At 30.5% G+C, this 20,444-nt stretch overlaps 8 protein-coding genes across 8 annotated transcripts; 3 read left to right on the top strand and 5 right to left on the bottom strand.

Annotated features, from left to right (window-relative positions):
• Positions 1 to 1,138: 1,138 nt before the first annotated feature.
• On the bottom strand, positions 1,139 to 1,543 carry PPL_04429 (uncharacterized protein; the record flags this gene model as incomplete). Its single annotated transcript, XM_020575331.1, has 1 exon — positions 1,139 to 1,543. The coding sequence occupies one exon, from the start codon at positions 1,541 to 1,543 to the stop codon at positions 1,139 to 1,141; it is 405 nt and encodes a 134-aa protein (XP_020434851.1).
• A 691-nt stretch (positions 1,544 to 2,234) lies between these two features.
• Positions 2,235 to 2,896, bottom strand: PPL_04428 (uncharacterized protein; the record flags this gene model as incomplete). Its single annotated transcript, XM_020575330.1, has 2 exons — positions 2,235 to 2,368; positions 2,395 to 2,896. The coding sequence occupies 2 exons, from the start codon at positions 2,894 to 2,896 to the stop codon at positions 2,235 to 2,237; spliced, it is 636 nt and encodes a 211-aa protein (XP_020434850.1).
• Positions 2,897 to 3,045: 149 nt separating this feature from the next.
• Positions 3,046 to 9,215, bottom strand: PPL_04427 (uncharacterized protein; the record flags this gene model as incomplete). The annotated part of the gene is made up of 7 exons (XM_020575329.1): positions 3,046 to 3,060; positions 4,324 to 4,440; positions 4,750 to 4,852; positions 5,611 to 6,037; positions 6,254 to 7,567; positions 7,663 to 7,724; positions 9,079 to 9,215. 7 exons carry the CDS (start codon positions 9,213 to 9,215, stop codon positions 3,046 to 3,048), a joined length of 2,175 nt encoding a protein of 724 aa, XP_020434849.1.
• Positions 9,216 to 9,420: 205 nt separating this feature from the next.
• On the top strand, positions 9,421 to 10,477 carry PPL_04426 (uncharacterized protein; the record flags this gene model as incomplete). Its single annotated transcript, XM_020575328.1, has 4 exons — positions 9,421 to 9,425; positions 9,777 to 9,844; positions 10,035 to 10,169; positions 10,230 to 10,477. The coding sequence occupies 4 exons, from the start codon at positions 9,421 to 9,423 to the stop codon at positions 10,475 to 10,477; spliced, it is 456 nt and encodes a 151-aa protein (XP_020434848.1).
• Positions 10,478 to 10,541: 64 nt separating this feature from the next.
• On the top strand, positions 10,542 to 10,912 carry PPL_04425 (uncharacterized protein; the record flags this gene model as incomplete). Its single annotated transcript, XM_020575327.1, has 3 exons — positions 10,542 to 10,642; positions 10,664 to 10,687; positions 10,756 to 10,912. The coding sequence occupies 3 exons, from the start codon at positions 10,542 to 10,544 to the stop codon at positions 10,910 to 10,912; spliced, it is 282 nt and encodes a 93-aa protein (XP_020434847.1).
• Positions 10,913 to 12,197: 1,285 nt separating this feature from the next.
• PPL_04424 (telomere length regulation TEL2 family protein) lies at positions 12,198 to 16,371 on the bottom strand (the record flags this gene model as incomplete). The annotated part of the gene is made up of 11 exons (XM_020575326.1): positions 12,198 to 12,283; positions 12,435 to 12,709; positions 12,784 to 13,389; positions 13,464 to 14,061; positions 14,137 to 14,229; positions 14,335 to 14,373; positions 14,577 to 14,726; positions 14,789 to 14,931; positions 15,035 to 15,777; positions 16,261 to 16,293; positions 16,339 to 16,371. 11 exons carry the CDS (start codon positions 16,369 to 16,371, stop codon positions 12,198 to 12,200), a joined length of 2,799 nt encoding a protein of 932 aa, XP_020434846.1.
• A 70-nt stretch (positions 16,372 to 16,441) lies between these two features.
• On the top strand, positions 16,442 to 19,348 carry PPL_04423 (uncharacterized protein; the record flags this gene model as incomplete). The annotated part of the gene is made up of 3 exons (XM_020575325.1): positions 16,442 to 18,813; positions 18,890 to 19,051; positions 19,144 to 19,348. The coding sequence occupies 3 exons, from the start codon at positions 16,442 to 16,444 to the stop codon at positions 19,346 to 19,348; spliced, it is 2,739 nt and encodes a 912-aa protein (XP_020434845.1).
• Positions 19,349 to 19,652: 304 nt separating this feature from the next.
• PPL_04422 (uncharacterized protein) lies at positions 19,653 to 20,072 on the bottom strand (the record flags this gene model as incomplete). Its single annotated transcript, XM_020575324.1, has 3 exons — positions 19,653 to 19,702; positions 19,833 to 19,990; positions 20,053 to 20,072. The coding sequence occupies 3 exons, from the start codon at positions 20,070 to 20,072 to the stop codon at positions 19,653 to 19,655; spliced, it is 228 nt and encodes a 75-aa protein (XP_020434844.1).
• Positions 20,073 to 20,444: the final 372 nt, after the last annotated feature.

The following is a 20,444-nucleotide window of genomic DNA, read 5'->3' as shown; positions in this document are numbered from 1 at the left end:
TACCATATCACCCTTTTTTATTTATTTTTTTTGTTATTACCACAACAAAAACAATGGGGGATTGTTAACAATCAATTTTTATTGTGATAAAGTTTTGTGTGTGTGTGTGTTTTATTGTTATTCAAAAGTGATCAGATAAATATTTTTTTGAAGATCAAATTTCTAACCGACAATGTGGTAATTGAATTAATTAAATCTTTTTATTATAAGGAGCCAATGTTTATTGAGATGAAATTAAGATAGAGAGTTTGAATGTTTTTACTATATTAGTGCAGTGGAATCAATCATACATTATAACATAGAGTATAGATGATAAAATAAAGAATCGATAATCATTGATGAATCACCTGTTCTCTAATCAATAAGAGTTGTTATTGAAACCAATATAACCTTTTATAGTAAATAAGATATTTATCCATATATATTCTATATTTTACAAAAAACATATACACATTAATATTGATATTATATTAACATGTGTAGTTATAACCTTTTTAGTAAATGAACATGTGTTTTGGAGATAAAAATCATTTCAATCAATTGTAAGTTTGCTTTAAGATATGATGTGCAAGCTCATTATGTTATATTATCTTTTATTTGTTCAATTTTATATTGAAATATTATTATTTTATAATATAAACATATGAAATGAATCATTGATTGGTTCATTTCGAAAAAGAATAAAACAACAAAATAAAAAAAAGATTTAACGTTATTTATCTTTTGTTATTTGGCAATGGGATGGGTTGTTGGGTTGTGTTGGGTTGGGTTGGTTTGAGTCGAGTGGAAAGGGACCATATATATGTAATTACAATTACAATGGATGTAAAAAGGGTGGTAGGTTGATGTTTGAAGTAGTAGTAGTAGTAGAGAGGGAGGGGAGGGAGGGGAAGGGAAGGAGGAAGAGGAGGGATATTTTAATTTATATAATTGTTTACATTTATTACTATAATAATTATTGATATACTAAACTGTTTTCTTTTCTTCTATCTATCTCATTGCTATCTATCTTTCAATCTTTCTATAGTTGAGTTTGTTGTAGATTTTAATAGAATCGCAATAGGTAATAATCTAATCCTATCCTATCCATATCCATTCTTTTTAATTCCTATACTATACCATATCTCTATTACTAAAATTAATTTCTATTATTATTGTTGTTGTTGTTGTTGTCATTGTTATTATTACTATTTGTTGTTCCACAACTATGAGTATTATTTGTTCCACAACCATGATTACTATGTGGATTACAAGTTTGATCTTTTTCCTCTGAACAAAAACATGGTCTGTGTGTCACGTGAAACATTTCCTCACGAATGGTAAGTAGTTCGTGAATCAAGTCTGACTTCATGCCATCGAGATTTCTGAGGGTGGACATCTCGTCGCGCAGCTTATAGGGCAATTTGTTGAAAACGACCGATGGGAATGCCAAGAATATAATGGTGGCCAGACCAGTTGGATGGTCATGGCAGATGTCACGCAGCTGCTTGTGAGAGTCGTGTTGATGTGTGATGCTCCAATCGACATCGCCCGCTCTAATCATCTCGTCCAGTAGCTTGTGAGCGGGCGACTTGGAAATCTCCTCGAAAAACGAGATCCAGGTCATTCGTGACTCTGGACTGATCAGCTTCTTGTGCAGCTCATGTGAGTATGCACACAAAACATAGATGGTTTCCGGTGGAAGATTCTTGAATGTTATTTTCACAACGTCCTGAATGGTCTGTGGATTGCCGGATTCGAGAATCTTGGGCAGATTCTTTGTGAATTTGTCGGCGATCGTTGCCCACGACAGTGTGTTCTTGACGTGGCAGAACGAAGGTTGGTAGGTTGGATCGGATTTGATCTGGAAGTAACCTCTTGGTTTCTGAGTTTCGGGATCGTTCACCTTCATCGCGTTGTACAGAACTTCCACAGGAACCCAGTGTGGCGAGTACTTGAATCGCGCGACGTCCAGTACGAGTGCCAGATCACGACCCTCGTGGAATCCACCGATCGGACTGTAGTGACCGGATCCCGTTTGACCGAGAACCTTTCGGTCGTATGAAATCACCAGGTGTTCGCTCTGCTTGGAGCACGCCTCGATAATATCGCGACGGAATTGCTCGAGAGTGGCGTCGTCACCGCGCGTCGATTTGATATTGGCACCGTTGCACTTGGAAAGGCATGCAAACTCCATGAATGTGATACCACGCTTCTTTACCGTTTCTATAGGTGCACAACAATCGAGCATATCCTCAGCGAACCATCGCCAAGGACCTTTCCACAGTCTCTTTGGATCGATTTTCAAAGCATTCAAAACCATTGCCAATGTTGCCAATCCACAAACTATGAACGGTTGTTGATTGATAAGTTTGTTTTAGTTTGTAAACTTAAAAATTTCATATATATACATACATGCAGGTTCACTTTGAGATACAAATTGTTCTGCCAATGAGAAATAACCCTCCATGTGACCATCTTGTAGTGATTCTCTAAAGAGTTTTCTTCCTTCCTCCGAGGAGAATGCAATGAGGTGTGCAGGTAGTGGTCTCTGATAGAAACTTGGCTTCAGCTTCTTCTCTTTTATCTGTTGTATCTGTTGATTTACCGCTTGTTTTTGTTGTTGTTGTACAGCACTGTGTTGTGATACAACATTATTTGTAGTAGCTGTTGTTGTTGTTGTTTTATTATTACTATCTATACTTGTACATTTTTTCAAATGATTTTGTGCATCGAGATTACAGAATTCCGATGATTGTTGTTGCTGTTGTTGTTGTTTCAATTGTTGTTCAATGAGTTGCTGTTGTAGTTGTTCGACCTGTTTCTTTTGTTCGCTAATATGATTGGCTGAGCAACATGCAGATGTTGAATATGGTAATGATGGTGATGTTGTTGATGATGATGATGATGAACTCATGATTCCTCTTCTTCCTTTCAATGATATCGTCGAAGTCCTCAGTAGTAATCTATATGATATCATTATAACTAATAAAAAAAAACAACAACTAAATTTATTAAAGTATGTCTTTTCTTCTTTCTTTGCTGCTTTCTTTCCCAAAAAAACTATTAAACTAAACTAAACTAAATATAAATAAAACATTAACAATTTTTTTAAAAAAAAACGACAATAATTTTTAAAACACACAAATAAACAGATTCTTGTGTTTTTTATTATCTTAATTAGATTTTTGCAAAATTTTAAAAAAAACAATTTAAAATTAATTAATTAAAATTTTTTTCCATTCCAATCAAGAAACACTCCGTTTTCCACTTCTATGGAATTTTAATAGGATTGGTCAACAATTACGTGTTTTAAAAAAAAAAAAGATAAAATTAGAGATTATGATTGAACATCCGATTGATGTATTGATGCATTAGTAAAAATATTGAGATGTCATTCATTTACATTTGACGATAATTATCTTTCAAAACAAAGTTATTAAAATAATAAAATAATAAATAAATCTATGATTTTTAATTGTAATCAATAACTTTCAACTTTCAATTTAATTTAGAAATGAGGTGATATCAGTAATAATATTGGTGTTATTTTTTGTTTTTTTTTTTTTTGGTGTAAGGTCATAAGGTTTTTTACCTTTTTCAATTAATTTGTTTTTAGTTTTATGATCTGTGCTGTTGCTGATGTCACCTTATTTGTTGATTAATTGGAAGATACAAACATGTTTGTATGTTGGTTATTTTATTAATTTATTACAAACTATTTTATTATACTATTCGTATTATTTGTACATTTGTTTTTTTTTTTATATAAAATATATATTATTATATTATATGTAAAGTTATGTTATAATTATTATTAATATTGAAAGTATTAATAATGATAAAATATACAGATTATTTCTCAACGACAATGTTGAAGAGTGATTGGGAATTGTTTGATTTATATTGAATTGTGCACGCCATTTTCTGTCGACGATGAATGTGCACTTCGGTGGTTCCAGCTCGGGAAGTGGCCGAGTGTAACAGTTGCGATCGGATACCAAAAGATAGTCAGTGCCGTCTGCCGAGTGAATCTCTGTGACTTGCTCTTTGGAAGGCAGTCCCGGCCCAGTGGTAATCAACCCGCCAAACTTGTTCAACAGGAAAGAGTTGGTAAACGATTCGTTCCTCAGTGTGAGATGCTCACAGATCTTGCTGAGCTGCTCAAAGTAGCTGTCGCACAACACCATCGGTTTGCCGAGTTTTCTCGTGCGATCCAAGTCGTAGAAGAACAGTGGTTGTGGTAGGTTCGTGCGATTGTCTGTTTTGTCCCAGGCGCGCGGAATCAGCTCTGTCGCGGGCCGACCGAGTATGCTGAGCTGGTCGGGCGAGCACAGCACACACTGGACAGCGAGCAGATGCGACATGCACGTAGCGACATGCAGACGCGTATCGAGAACATTGACCACCGTCTGGTTGCCAGTGGTCAGATCGGGTGTATCGCCATTCCTCTCGACGTAGCTGTATCCCGATGAGTCATCGAGAGGCCAACCCTGACAATCATAGAGAGGTGCATATATCTGTTTCTTTATGTTATCGATTCTCCTCTCGAATCTCTCTTTGTTCGAACGCAAACAACATGACAGCCGATGATGTGAAGTCGATGTCGTTGCAGATTTCTTTTTAGATCTATCATCGTCGTATAAGAATTCACACATATCCGGTACCTAAACATCATCATCATTATTATTATTATTATTATTAATAATGTTGTTAAAAACAAAACAAAGTTTTTTTTAATGGAGTATGATTTTTATTATAACAACATACATTTGAATCACCAACTAATTGTTTAGAAGTAGCGTTTGATCCATAACATATTTTACCATCATCGTATGAATCCGGTGAGAAATCACAAAGAACTATACTATAACTACAAATTAAAGATAAAAATAGAAATAACTTTATTACAAACAATATATTTCTATAATTATAATTATAATTAATAAACAACATGTTTATTTTTAACTATACAAAGTTATTGATTGTTATATTAAAATATAACATTGATTTTAAACTTTTATAATATTATATCTATTAACGGTTCCAAAAAAAAAAAAAAAAAAGACAAATTTATTTGGTTATTTTTAAATTTTTTAAAAAAAAAGTTAATTGTCTATTTTAATTATATATTAATATAATTATTATATACTTATATAATTATTATATACTTATATAATTATTATATACTTAAAAAAAAAAAAAAACACAATCATTAATTAATTGGTGTTCAATAATATCTCAAATTAGCAAATATAATTTAGATTAGATTTAAAAAAAAAGAATTTATTGATATAAGCTATGCTTTGATGTTATAAATATCATTATATTATATTTATACAAATTTTTTGAATATACATTTAAAAAATATAAGAAAAAAATGGTTTGTTGATTATTTTTTTGTTTGTTTTTGTTTTTTTTTTTAAAAATTAATTATTATTATCATATGACAATTTTGTAGAGTTGGTTGTTGTTGTTGTATTATGTTATATTTTGTTTTTATATATATGGAGATGACTCTCTAAATGTTTTTAGTTGCAACTCTTGCAAGTGTGTTTACAGACACCGGCGGAACAGAAATCGTTGGTACAATCCAAACCGTCATCACAGTTCATTTGGTTGTATACACACATACCGTTGGCACATGCTCTGATCGAACATGCGTCGACTGGTGCCTTACAGTCGGTGTCGACCTTACAGCAGTTTCCGTTGTCCTTGTGGTAACATTTGTTGTCCTTGCAGTAGTCGTCGGTACATTTGTTCTTGTCGTCACAATCGTTGTCACAAGCGCAACAACCGGCGATGTTGGTGTGACTGCAGCCGGTGCTGTTCGAGCAGCTGTCGTAGGTACAGATGTTGTTGTCATTGCAGTTCATTGGCACAAAGACGCAACCCTTGACGGCATCACAATAGTCGGTGGTACACTTGTTGTTGTCGTCACAGGTGATTTGAGTTTGTACGCAACCAGCTTGATTTGAGCATGATGCACGGTGGCAGGCATCCTTGGCGACACAGTCGACTGGTTTGTTTGAGCAGCCAGTGACCTTGTCACAGGAGTCTGTGGTACAGGCGTTGTTGTCATTACAGCTTATCGGGGTATTGGTACATTGGTTGGTTGAGTTCGAACAGCTGTCGTAGGTACAGGCGTTGTTGTCATTGCAATTCTTGGTCTTGTAGACGCATTGACGGTTGGAACACGATCCGACTGAGCAGGATGGTCCGTTTCTGCAGTCGTCGTCGCATGAGCAACAGTTGGGGATTTGGGTGAATTTACATCTTCCGGTGGCGGCATCACATTGGTCGTTGGTACACTCGTTGTTATCGTTACAAACCATTGGGATATAGGTACATTTGTTACCGTTACATGATGGAGTGGTACATGGTGGAGCATTCTTGGCGCAGTCGTTGGCGTTGCTACAGCATCCTGGGATTGGGGTGAATTTACATTTTCCGGTGGCGGCATCACATTGGTCAGAGGTACAGGCGTTGTTGTCATTGCAAACCATTTGAGTGTAGGTACATTTGTTACCGGAGCAGACGGCGGTGGAACAGGCTGGACAGTTGGCGGCACAGTCATTGGCGGTGTTACAACAACCGGCAATGTTGACGTTATTACAAGAGTTGGTGGCGTTGTTACATGAATCGTAGGTACAGATGTTGCCATCGCTACAATCCTTTGGTTTGTAGGAACATTGGTTGTTCATACAGCTGGCGGTAGAACATGATGGACCGTTCTTACAATCGTAGACAGAGTTACAACAGTTTGGAATTGGTGTGCTGGTACATTTACCGTTGCTACACGAGTCGGAAGTACATTTGTTACCGTCATCACAGTTCTTTGGCTTGGTGACACATTGTCCGTTGCTACAGGAGGCAGTGGAACAGGCATCGCTCTTGCATTCAGTGTCGCAAGTGCAACAGTTTGGAATTGGCGTGTTGCTGCAGCTACCGTCAGCGTTACATTTGTCAAGAGTACATGAGTTCTTGTCGTCACAACCCTTGTCGGAGGTACAACATTTACCAGTTGGACGGCTGGAACACTTGTTGTCGAATCCACAGTATCCGGTGTTACATTTGTCGGATGGACAGTCGGAGTTCTTGCTGCAGCAACCTGGAATTGGGGTGGAAACACATTTTCCGTTGGAGCACTTGTTGTTGGTACATTTGTTGTTGTCGTCACAGTCGTTGTCACACTCGCAACAGCCGGCAATTGGAGAGGCTATACATTTGTTATTTACACAGGCATTGGTAGTACATGGATTGGTATTGGTACATTGGCTGTTGGAATTACAACAACCTGGGATTGGAGTATTGGCACAACCACTGGTTGCACTGAATGAGTCTTTGGTACAGGCGTTACCGTCGTCACAACAGGTGGCACTTGCGCAATTGTATTGACATTTTCCAGTCATGGCATTACATGTACCATTGACACCGCAACGCAATTCTGGACATTTTACACTGACGACTGAACATCTACCACCTAAACAGGCTCCTTGTTGACAAGCATTGAAAGAGGCACACTCAAAATTAAAAGTACAAGTCTGACCACAATTCTCTCCACAATTTTCTGTATTTTCAACTTCAGCTGTAAATTATTTAAATAAGAAAATCAATGATAATGGAAATGGTAAGTAAGTTTTTATATATTTTATAAATATTCCAATTCTTTTAAATATTTACCTTTTACAAAGCAACTACACAGTAGTAAGGTTATTAATATAATGATTTTATTTTTATTCATTCTAATATTATTTAAAAAAATATTAGTTATTTCTTTAAAGGAAAAAAGATTGTTTTGTTTTTATATATTTATAATATATAAAATTTAAATAATGATTTGATGGATTCAAATTGACTTCAAGTACCTCTATATATAGTCGGAAGGAAATTGAATTTTAATCATTAATTGTACAAAAAGGGTAAAAATCAATAGGTGCCATCAACCACTAACATTTAAAACCACCACATTACGCCACCATCCATCATCCCACATTAAACATATTTATTTAACCTATGATCATATGATAATCCATATGTGATATCAGCAACAGATTCAACAAATGTTATTGTGATTTATCAATTTTATCATATTTTTGGAATTGTTATTTAACAACAACAGACAAACTTGTATGGATAAGCAGAGTTTTTTAGTTGTTGTTGTTGATAATATTAGGTGTTGTTATATTTTGTTCCTCTGATAATCAAAACGAAAATCTATCAATTTACCAATAACAACAACAGTAGATATTTTCAAGTTATAAAGTTACTACTACACATATGTTCCATTTCCACTTTGAACCACCAAATTAAAAAGATAAACAATGTATATAAAAATATGAATACAGGCAAGGTAAAGAGTGGTTGTGTTTTTAGTTTCTCCCTACACCTCAACATACCACAATTTTTAAAGCAGCTGTTTTCTCATTAGCTCAACAATCTTGATTAAATGAAAATGGGAGTTAACATCTTTCTACTCCTACACATATTTATTTTTAAACGTCCACATTTATATTCATTATATTACCCCCGATCACCACCTCCCTTTCATCAAATTAATAGAATTGAAAGTAATCATCAAAATAAATTAATTCGTCAGTCTCTGGATTTGTCATTAGTTTGATTATTTATTTCAAACTCTGGTGAAACCACACACCACTTAAAACTCAATACACAATCTGTATCACAATCAAATCACAAAATTTCCTCACAAAATAAAATTAGCACACAACAACACTCGATATGATAAAAAACTTTTAATTTCAAATTTAATCATCATTATTATTACACTAACCACCCTAAACAATTGAAAAAAATAGAAGCTTGTATGAGCACAATATCGATCAAAAATCAAATTGAATCAAACAACACATATCATATAATATTTATCACTCTCTCATATATAAATTAGCGCTGTACACTCTCTCAACACCACCCAGTGATCAGGGGTTATGCAAATATTAAGGGAATTTAAAAATATGTATTTGATATGTCAACAACAACAACAACAACAACAACCAAACTCACTGATATCATATAGCAAAATAAAGTACATGTGGACTGATATTTTATAAGGTTATTTATTCACACCCAACTTACTTCCATCTTTTATTACCACAATGGTTACTTTTAAAATGTCTTGCAAATTGAAAAGCATTTTTTGTTTTGGTTGGATGTTGTTGTTTTCTATCTGAAAAGATGTAAAACTGAGAATGTGATAATAAAGAGATTGACATTTATTATAACAATAAATATATATGGTCAACATCATTAACCAGCACAATTGTGATAAGATTATTGGTTAAATTTAAATACGAAATGTAACTATTCACTTTTTAAATATATATTTCAATCAAGAAATAAAATTGTTATAAACTGACAATCTGGTCATCTCTCAATCTATAGTTGTGATGTTAAGTGATTGTAGTTTCTAAGCATATCATGAGGTATGTTACTGTATACACTAAAGGATAATGTTAATACCAACAGATAATGATCAAGTTGTTGTTGTTTCTCTTCATTATTTTAAAAATAATAATTTATACTTTACTTTTAATCTACACCGTGTTAAATGATCATATGTCCAACCCTCCGTACAATATGATGTTAGAGGCAATCAATTTATCTCAATGTTTTATTCACTCTATAAAAACAACAATAAAAATACCCTTCTTACACTAGTATTTTTTTAAATCAAGCAAGATACTTCCTTTTATTTTATCATTTTTAATAATATACCAATTTATCCGATTATCAATAGATCCACCTACTTTTTATTTTATCAATAATTCTAATAGTTTAACTCTAAACCTTAAACCAGATGGAAAAAAATTAAAATTTGGTGGTCAACACTTCATCTATACTAGTAAATTCTAAAAAAATTGATTTGTTTATTTTATTTTATAAACTTGTATTTCAATTTATCAAAAACTATAAATTGAAATTGAATTATAAAAATTATAATTCAAAATTATTTTTTTCTTTTAATTAGTATTTGAAAATGAAATTAATATTCAATTTATTTATTTTTTCTCTTTTGGTTTTTGTAATCACAGCAAAAGATTATAATCTAAAGTTGACTCCATGTCATACCAATGATAGAGGATTCCGTGCGCCAAAGGTTAATTTTACCTCAGCTGTCATTCATGTGAATGGAAATGAAAGAACTATATCTTTAAAAGGATATCTTGGTATGAATTTATTTACAATTTATTTTAAAACTAAAAAATTAACAATAAATAATATTTTAGATAAAATTGATGTTACGCATGGTGAGCTTTATGTGCAACAAGGAGACGATATTAAGAATGAATATGGTACTAGATATCCTTTTTACAAGAATTTTAACAAGTATACTATTCCTGCTGGAAATTTTTCAACTTCTTTTAAAATAGTAAATGTGAATAATAGTCCAATTATTATTCATTATAGATATAAACATAGATTTGAACGTCACTATTTTATTAATGGATGTGCTGTTGCTCCTTTTAAAATTTAAAAATATAATATCAATAAAAAAATAATGGAATAAAACTTGTTTTTCCATATTTTTATAAATTGAAATGCCAAGATGTGAGATATCGAATAGGGTTGATCAACCAAAACCAACTTCATTATTAAGACAATCCTATTTTAATTTTAAAGATTTATTAAAAGTTGTTTAGTTTTTTTTTTTTTTTATTAGTTTTAAACAAATTAAATTTAAATTGTTTATTTAATTTAATTTTAAATAAACAAAACATTAAACAACTTTTAAAATCCTATCATAAAGAATAGTGTAAGATTTGAAATTGATAACTCCTACTTTCTATTTCCACTCAATCCACAAGATAAATCTACTAGATCCAGCAGTTACTATCACGTAGATATAATCACTGCCAAGTGCATGAAGGAACCATGTACTAATTTCTCTGCCACTGAGCTCAACACTTAAAATCAACAGCTTTCCAACAAGCTGCTCTCTAATCAAAAGCTTGAAACTTTGTAAAACCTTTGGTGGTATGAAAAGACTCAGTGGAAAGGATACTTTTTATTTTGGCAAAAACAAGCACTACATCTGAATGAATATTAATTAGTAAGTACTTAACAACAACACAATGCTTTAAAACTAATTATCTCCGTAGTCTTACTTTCCATCTCCATATCCAAAGGAATGACCTCTTTTTAGTTGCGTTGAAAACTAACAGGTCATCCAGATGGTACAAGGTAGACAAACATCGATGAAATGATAGAAGTAAAGACCAGAGTATGTAGAATTGTTATTTTACAATGGTAATAATATCATATTATAATATACATATAAACATATAATAATGTTGAATAATTTTGAATAATTAATTAATTTCCATAGTGGATTTCCATGGTATTTATACTGTTGGATTTCTTCGACCAGTGTTGTTGCCCAATCTCAGAAATCTGTTCTTGATTAACTAATTTGGTGTTCATTGTAGATTAACTTGTTGGTTATTTCTTTGGGTTGATATTTTGTTGATTCACTGAATGTTGATATTATTCGAATATTTTTAATTTTTGTTAAATAGCTGGACTATTAATTTAAGTTATTTGAAATCGTGTCCATAAACTGTTTTCAATTGTGATAGTTGAATTCTTAATAAATTATTGAAGTGTCAGTTGATTTGATTATTATAATTCTAAAATGTTAATTTTAGAACAAGAATCTTGTTACCGGTTTATAAATAAATATTCGAGGGAGATATGTGAGAATCAAGAAATATCGGGAGGTATTAGAAACCCATTGATATTGTCAATCCAATTGTTTTTTTTTGGATCGCATTTATGTTTGTTTTTATCAGTAGCTTTTCCAAGTATCCGCATGATCACAACTAACCCAATCTACTATCTGCTAACACAGCTCATATTTTTTGTTTCATAATCAATTTAAAAGAATAATTGATGATAATGATTTTACCAATTTTAAAAGGTATTACCTAACCTAACCGTATTCATACTTACTTTTTTAAAAAAATCACTCCACCAACCTATTTATAATACCATATCAAATTTTTAATTTTATTACTACAATAACCATTTTAAGTAACGATTTAATGAAATATTTTTTATCTTTTCGTTTCAAGTTAATAAGACAGTTTTAAAAATATTGTTACCTGTTGTGATTGTCGTGATAATTAATATGATTAATTTTGATTAATATATTTTGATCTTTCACATAATAATATTGATATTGTTTATTTCGATTATTATTTATGAAAAGATTCATAAATCTTTGATAATACACCCATTGACATTACTCTACAATCCTTATCAGCATCATTATTTGCAATATCTAAAAAAAAATGAGAATTATATTGGTGCCAATAAATAAATAAATGTTTCGATTATTGGTCGTTAATAATAATAAAATTTTTAAATTAGTTAAATCTCCTAATAATTCTTTAAATAATTCGCTATAAAAATAGCAGTAATAATAAAATTACCTATTAACCATGAGCTTAACTCTTCAATTTCATCTTGATAGTCGATTTTGATGATATCATTGGAAATGGTATAGAATATTCTTGAGAAACTGAATATGATTGCTCGTCTAACTGATATGTCTGTATGATATCTAAGCGGCCATATAAATTTATAGAGTTCCTTTGCCATGTCTTTCGTGTGAAGAGAATTACCAGAACACTCTACAAATACAGCTAGTGCATGTATTAACCTACATAACAAGAATATATCGAATCCCTTCAAATCTATTGAATAACTATAGTTTAAATATGATTAGAATCTAGATTGAATCAACCAATCATATTTCTATTATAATAACGAGCAACTTACCTTTGTGTAACTTTATCATATTTTGATAAAAATGGATAGAAAAACATTGGTGACAATTGATGGAATACGTTGGTTTTCGCTTGAAGTTTTGGTCTGGTCGGAACACCCCAACGTCTTGTAATTCCAATAAACTGAGTTGGTATGTTTGATTGCTGTTGTTGTTGTTGTTTATTTTGTTGTTGTAGAATAAATGGATTGTTCTTTGCGAGCTTTTCATGGATTTGTTTCTGTTGGTCTTGCATCTGTTTGGCTTTCTCCTCTTTGTAGCCAGAGAGCTCTTGTGCTGCGTCTGTCAGCACCGAGAGAATCTCAAGTCGCTGTCCCAAACTAAAGGTGTTCTGATAGAAGCAATCGGTCAAGTATTTCACAACGATTTTGGTGGAATTGACAGCGAGTGCAACCAACGCTTCGTGTCTAACCACCTCGAAATTATCCACACCATATTCATTGGTGAGGTGCAACAGCGACTTGGTTACAGACTCACTCAGTTCATCCAAGTCATCGGGATTCGACCAAACTATAGATGCAATCGATATCAAAGCGCTCTCCCACGACTCTGCTGTATGTTTATTTGTTTGAAACTCCATCATACAATCTCTTAGATATCTAATAGATGAATAACAGAAATAATTGTGTTGATAACAATCGCTTAAATATAATCATTATTTTGTTATACATACAATTTCTTTTTGACAGCTTTCAAATCTGATTCATCATCTTCTAAATTATAGGGTTTAAGATCATCGTCACTATCTAATATTTGTTTACCATCAGATGATTCATCAATCTCAGTTACTCTTGTAATACTATCAATATCGCCATCTTCATCATCGTCGTCGTCGTTATCCTCTACAATCATATCAGGATCATCATATTTACTAAACTCTTTCTCCAATTTCATTTGTATCTTTTTCTTTCTATCTTCTTCTTCTTGTTGTTTCTTGTTTTTGTTGCTATTTTTGTTGATGATTGTTGTTGCTTCTGTTGTTTCTGTTGTTGTTTCTGTTGTACTATTATTATTATTATCATCATTCAAATTGAAATCCAAATTTAATGAAGATCTTTCTTGAGAGGTGAGATGATCGAATAACAATGGTGTCTCTGACTTTATGAAACTAGAGAATACCTCTGCCAACAGCATTCCCTCGATATTTACATTTTGAATGGTTGATTTTAAATGTACATCTATACCCTTTAAAAACAATGGTTTCACTTGATACTCTTCAAGTTGTTCCACACTAGTATTCTTTAAAAAGTAAATTAATGATCTTGTTAAACCTATACATCACAATAAATAACTAATTAATAAAGAGAAATCATATGATAATATATATATATGATACTAGTATTTACTTGAATGATGTTCAACTGTACAATGTCTAATATAATAACTATCAGACCAACTCTTTAATATATTATTTAAACATATCTTTAAAATCGAATTATCTATCCAATATATATATATATAAGTTGAACATAAAAGAGTTTAGTTAAAATATGTTAAACTTTTAAAGAATAATAATATAAACAAATTATAAAATGTTAACATACCAATGGAAGATAATAAATGTAAAAGATAATTTTGTACATCTATACTATAATATTTATTTACCAGTAGTTTGTTTGTAACTATCGATATTATCATTGATTGTTGTTGTTGTTTATATATTAATTTAAATACAGATATAATATTATAATAAATTGATTGTTTAACTATTAGATTTTAAATTTTAGATATAAATCAAAAGTTAGAATAGAAAGTTAATATTAATTATTTTATATTAACAACATACATTTAGGTAAATAAATTACTAAAGTATCTAATAATCTATCTAATCCACTACCATAGATAGATAAAAGTGTATTTGAAATCAACTTTATCTTTACATCTATATACTTTTGATTATTGAATAATGATTGTATGAATATTCCAACTATTTGATCTGTGAAATGAATGTATATTAATTAACAATTCTTAATATAATAAATTATTATTATTAATTACACTCCATACCATGATAACCAATCTTTATAACTTTTGATAGGAATGCACTTAGAAAATCAACTAAATTAGATTCAACATTCCCTGCTGATAGTGATCGTTGTTTAACTATCAATGGAAGCTCATCGATATATGTAACTAAATATCTATATATATTATTGAAATATACACTAGTGTTCATTTAAATGTTATAATAATATTAGTAAGAAATATTTTATTAATGAATATTGGTGTAAACATAATACAAACATTGATTCAAAGCTATCATATAAATCATTGTTATTATTGCTTTTACTACTACTACTATTATTGCTATTCTTTTTTAATCTAAATAATATATTTCTAATTCTATCTGGTAATGTAGCTATTGATATTACAACTTGATCTATCTGACTTTTATTATTATTATTATTATTGCTATTGCTATTGTTATTGTTTGATATTATTATTATAGATTCAAATAAATGATTATAATTTAATTTATTTGATAATAGATTTATAATAAATAATAATTGTTGATCATTGTTGTTGCTATTGTTGTTATCGTTGTTGATATTTGAATCGAGATAATACGTTATAAATATATAGGCATCTAAATAAAGATTTGGTGAATTGAAAGGTAGGAACAACAATTGAAATTGTGTTCTTTGTTTATCTGGAAGTGCTTGATACCAATTTGGATATACATCATTAATTAATACATCCAATATGGATGAATAATTTTTTATATTATTGTTGTTGTTGTTGTTGTTACTGCTATCTCTTATTAAACTTGATAATTGATCTATTCTAGCGATAACAACACCAATATCATTTGATCTCTTCAATGTATCTATTATTTGAAATATATTTATATTATTGTTATTGTTATTATTACTTTTGTCAATAAGCTGATGATCATCATCGTGATCTTCAACTTCATCAATAGTATTATTATCAGTCATGACAAATCTTAATAAAGCACCCACTGTTTTATTTAAATTCATATAGATCTTCAATATAAAAAAATCAAAAAAAAAAATACAATTTTCTTTTAAAAACAAGTAATCTTTGAAAAAAAAAAAAAAAAAAAAAAATTAAAATAAAATAAAATAGAAACTCTAATTTTGTTTAATTTGTAATTTTCAATGTTTTATTTGTTTGTTTTGACTTTGTATCGTTGTCTGATCCAAATTAATGTATATCTAAAGTGCAAAATATGATATCATCAAATCTTTGAAAAAAAAAAAATAAGATTTTTTTAGAATTCAAAAGTTGAAAAACTTTTCAAAACCACCATTTAAGAAAAAATTACAAAAAAAAAAAAAACACAAATTATGAGAGAGAATTTGTTTCTCTTTTAAACAACCACAAAATTTTGTCTACATCTTCATAGTTTATTAATACGATTCAGATGTCATATTAATTCTATTGATATCCAAGCATATAGTTTTTATTTTGACAATATCAAAATCACCATTCAAAAAAAAACAAACAATTTTCTTTGCAAACAAAGAAAGTAACTTTGACTTAAAACAAAAGAAAATTAAATCATCAATCAATCAATCAATCACCATCAACATCAACAATCTATTCTTTCTTTTCATTTTTTCATAGTAGTATAGATAGTAAGCAAAGGAAGAAAAAAAAAAGATATATTTATTAAATTAATTTTTAATGATCAAAAACAAGAAAAGTAGTAGTGGTAAAAAGAGTGCTAATGGAAATATGATACCTAATTTCGGAGATCATATGATGAATTTGAATCATAATCATAATAATCATCAGAATCAAAATAATAATATAAATAATAATGGTTATAATTATAATACAAATACAAATACGAATAATAGTATAAATGTTACAAATTTAATAAGTCATTCATTGCGAGATAAAGAATTGACATCGGATGAGTTGAATCAGATTGATCATTCGTTGTTGGATCGTGAGATCAGAACTACGCTTTTTCCAATATTTCACTCGGTTCTGAAGAATCCACCGGCTACTCTGGTGTCGCACTCAGCACATTCGCCAGCGGTGATTGCAGGCCAGCCAAATAACAACACTGTCGCCAAGGGATTCCTCTATCTTTTCGATAAGACAGCGGCGTCCTACTACGCCAACGATGGTATTCGCTGGGCAAAGACAAAGACCAACGTTCGAATGATCATATTCAACGACGACCAACAGTGTTACAAGTTGAAGACACACAAGAAAGATGTAGGATCACACGTGATGCGTCGTCAGACCTATGGCGGTGTCTGCGAGAATGGAATATTCTGGCGCAAGTTTGAGTACAAGTTGATCAAGCGTGAGTATCTGCTCAAGCTCGAAGACGACAACAGCAACCTACATCTCGATGACAGTACAAGCAACGAGGAGAAATACAGTGAGCGACTATGTGTTCAGGATTTTCCCATCCTCGTTCACTACCTAACACGTCCTGCAGCCGAAAACAAAGATACAATTAATATTGAAGTTGATACAGATGAATCAATTCAAAATATTAATAATAACAATAACAATAACAACAATAACAATAACAATAACATAAACACAAATAATAACATTAATAATATTAATACAAAGAAATCAAATATTTCACAAACATCAAATATAAATAACAACAACAACAACAATAATAATAATAATAATAATAGTTCAAATGATAACAATAGTAAAAAGAGAGAATCACCATTCAATTTATCATCTATATCTTCATCAACTATTTTAAATCTATTTAAAAAGAAAAAGAATAACAATAACAATAACAACAATAATAATAATAATAATAATAATAATAACAATATTCTAAATGTACAACAACAACAACTACAACAGCAGCAGCAAACATATACAACATTAAATAATAATAGTAATATATTATATAATAATAATTCACCAAATATGACATCATCTTCGAGTTCATCGTCACCAGAGTTTACACAGCCACCCACACCACTTGCCTATAATGGACTAAATAGTGGTGGTGGTGGTGTTGGTGGTGTTGGTTCTAATCCATATCAATTGGGTGACGGTTTCAATTCTACTGCAAGTTCAACACCCTCTTCGAATTTGACGACCGACGACAATTACTTTTTAGATTTTACAGACAGTGGTTGGTCAACACACGATAGCGTTGTAGCCAACAATGTATTCTCAACACCAGGCGGTATGCTGACAAACTCTACTAGTGGAAATCAACCATTGCTGTCAACACTGAGCAACACCTCACTCTTCACTGACAACACCAACAGTTTCTTGCAACTTCTGAATGATCATACTGGTCGACTAACTAACAACAACAACAACAACACACCATCTTCACCTTCACTTTCACCACTTGCAGCGACAACTACAACAACTACAACATCATCACCTACACCAACAACTACAACAACAACAAACAATAATAACTCTTATTTAAATGTACAATCTAATTTTATAAATAACAATGATAATAATAATAATAATACAACATCAACGACAACAACTACAACATCTACCACAAATAATAATACTATATTAGCTAATAGTAGCAATAATAATAATAGTATAATACAAACACAAACTCAACCAATTCTATCACAACTTCAACAACAACAACCACAACAACAAGCATCAATATCATCATATACACCAGATACATCACCATCTCTTGAACAATCAAAGGTTATATGTTTGGTGAATGGGTTCGATTGTTTTGCAAAGAACTCTAAGCAATCTTCGATGTACTTTTCATTTTGGGCGGTGTTTGAAGGTGGCATTGAGATATTGGCATTGCCTATCGCACCTGGAGTGCTCGAGTTCAATAGTCCCATCTGGGGTGACGCTGCAATCACTCATTTCTATATTGTCTGCAAGCAGAATGGATCAAAGAACATTGTACAACAAACAACGGCAGTGCCATTCTGCTTCACACCGTCCGATCACCGTGGTAAACTAAAGATTGCACTCGATCGTTGTAAATCATTCCTTCAGCCATTTACAATCATACCGAAATTCCGTCATTTCGTAAAACATTTAGATCTTTCAAATAATGCATTGACGTAAGTGTCAACAACAACTATCAATATTGAACATTTAACTAATCTTTTTGTTACAATTGTATCTATCTATTATTAGTAATATAGAATTCTTAAATGGATTCTATAGATTGGAATCATTAATATTGAATAACAATCAATTGACAGAACATACAGTTTTTCCGACACTTCCAGAACTTCAAAATCTTGACTTGTCCAACAATTTAATTAATTTCCCGAAGGTATCATTATTTACTGAGAGGTAAGCTTTGGTTATTATATTATTATATTGGTTTATTGTTTTAGTTTTAAGTAATATGCATATTGACTATATCATTATAATTATTTATTTAGATTAATGCAAAGTTCACCTTATTTAACATCATTAAATTTGATTGACAATGAAGAGTATCCTTGCCCACATAAAGTACCACATCATCATTATAACTATAGAATTTATATCATAAGTCGATTCCCTCAACTAACCAAATTGGACTTACAAGCTGTCTCTATCGAAGAGAGAAAACATGCTCACAACGTAGAGGATGAACAAGAATAAATTAATTGTATCATTACCATTATCAATATAATTTGTTATAGTAACAAAGGTACTCCTAATTTAATTTTTTAGTTTAAAAGATAACATAGATTAACAAGATTAGATACAAATAGAAGTAGAATAGATAAACTGAATAATTTGAATTGAAAATTGTTTATATAGATTAAATTTGTCTCATTTCTTTTATTCAAAAAATAATTTTAGAGGATGATATAATAGTGTAGAAAAGGAAAATTAAATTTTTTTATATTAAGATATAGAATTTTGAGCTTGAGACTATCTAAGAAAAGTTTGACTTGAGATACTATTTGTTATATTGCGAAGCTAGACTGGCGAATTCTTTCCCTATTGGAACTATTTTTTGTTTTGTAATCAAAAAGTATATTTACTTCATGAAACACTGGATCTCCTACATCTATTAAAAAACTGAAGTCAATACATATGATTTTGTTAAAATGTAAAATTGATATCAATGGATACATACCATGTCCATGAAAAAAAAAGAATAGTTGTTCTTTTACCTCTGCAGAAGAAAAGTGAAAAAAATAAATTTCTCCTTCTACTACTCGGTTGAAGAATGGTGGATTGATAGCTCTAATTTCAATTCCCCTCTTAAAATCTTTTTGAGTGAAAGTGGAATATCTTTTTAATAAAATTAATAATTTATTATTAAGGTTTAAAGAACTATTTAGAAATCTAAAGACTCTTCATAATTGTTGGACATTGTATTAAAAATATATTTAAATGATATTTCAAAGCTTATTCCTTTATTTTCAGAAAAATTCTAATACAAAAACAATAGATATACAGGTAAAATATTTGATTTTATTAAGAAAATCCCATCTAATGATAAAAGATTATTCGTTTTTAATAAATGTTTTAAAATCATAATAATTAATCTACAGAAAGCTGATTTTTCATTTTGGAATAGATTCTACACTTTCCTTTTAATTTATTTGGTGTATCTATTTTTCTACTTTTGTGAAGTTGTAAAAAAAAGAAAATAACTCAATAAATTTGAATTTATCAATGAAACAATAATTAATTTAAACTTTATTTTTTTGTATTTTATCTTAAAAAAAAAAAATTAATAAAA

The sequence above is a fragment of the Heterostelium album genome, assembly GCF_000004825.1.
Source record: "Heterostelium album PN500 unplaced genomic scaffold PPL_contig9, whole genome shotgun sequence".
In the NCBI taxonomy this organism is placed as follows: domain Eukaryota; phylum Evosea; class Eumycetozoa; order Acytosteliales; family Acytosteliaceae; genus Heterostelium; species Heterostelium album.
Note: the sequence above shows the minus strand (reverse complement) of the source record. Positions and strands in the feature narration are given on the sequence as shown.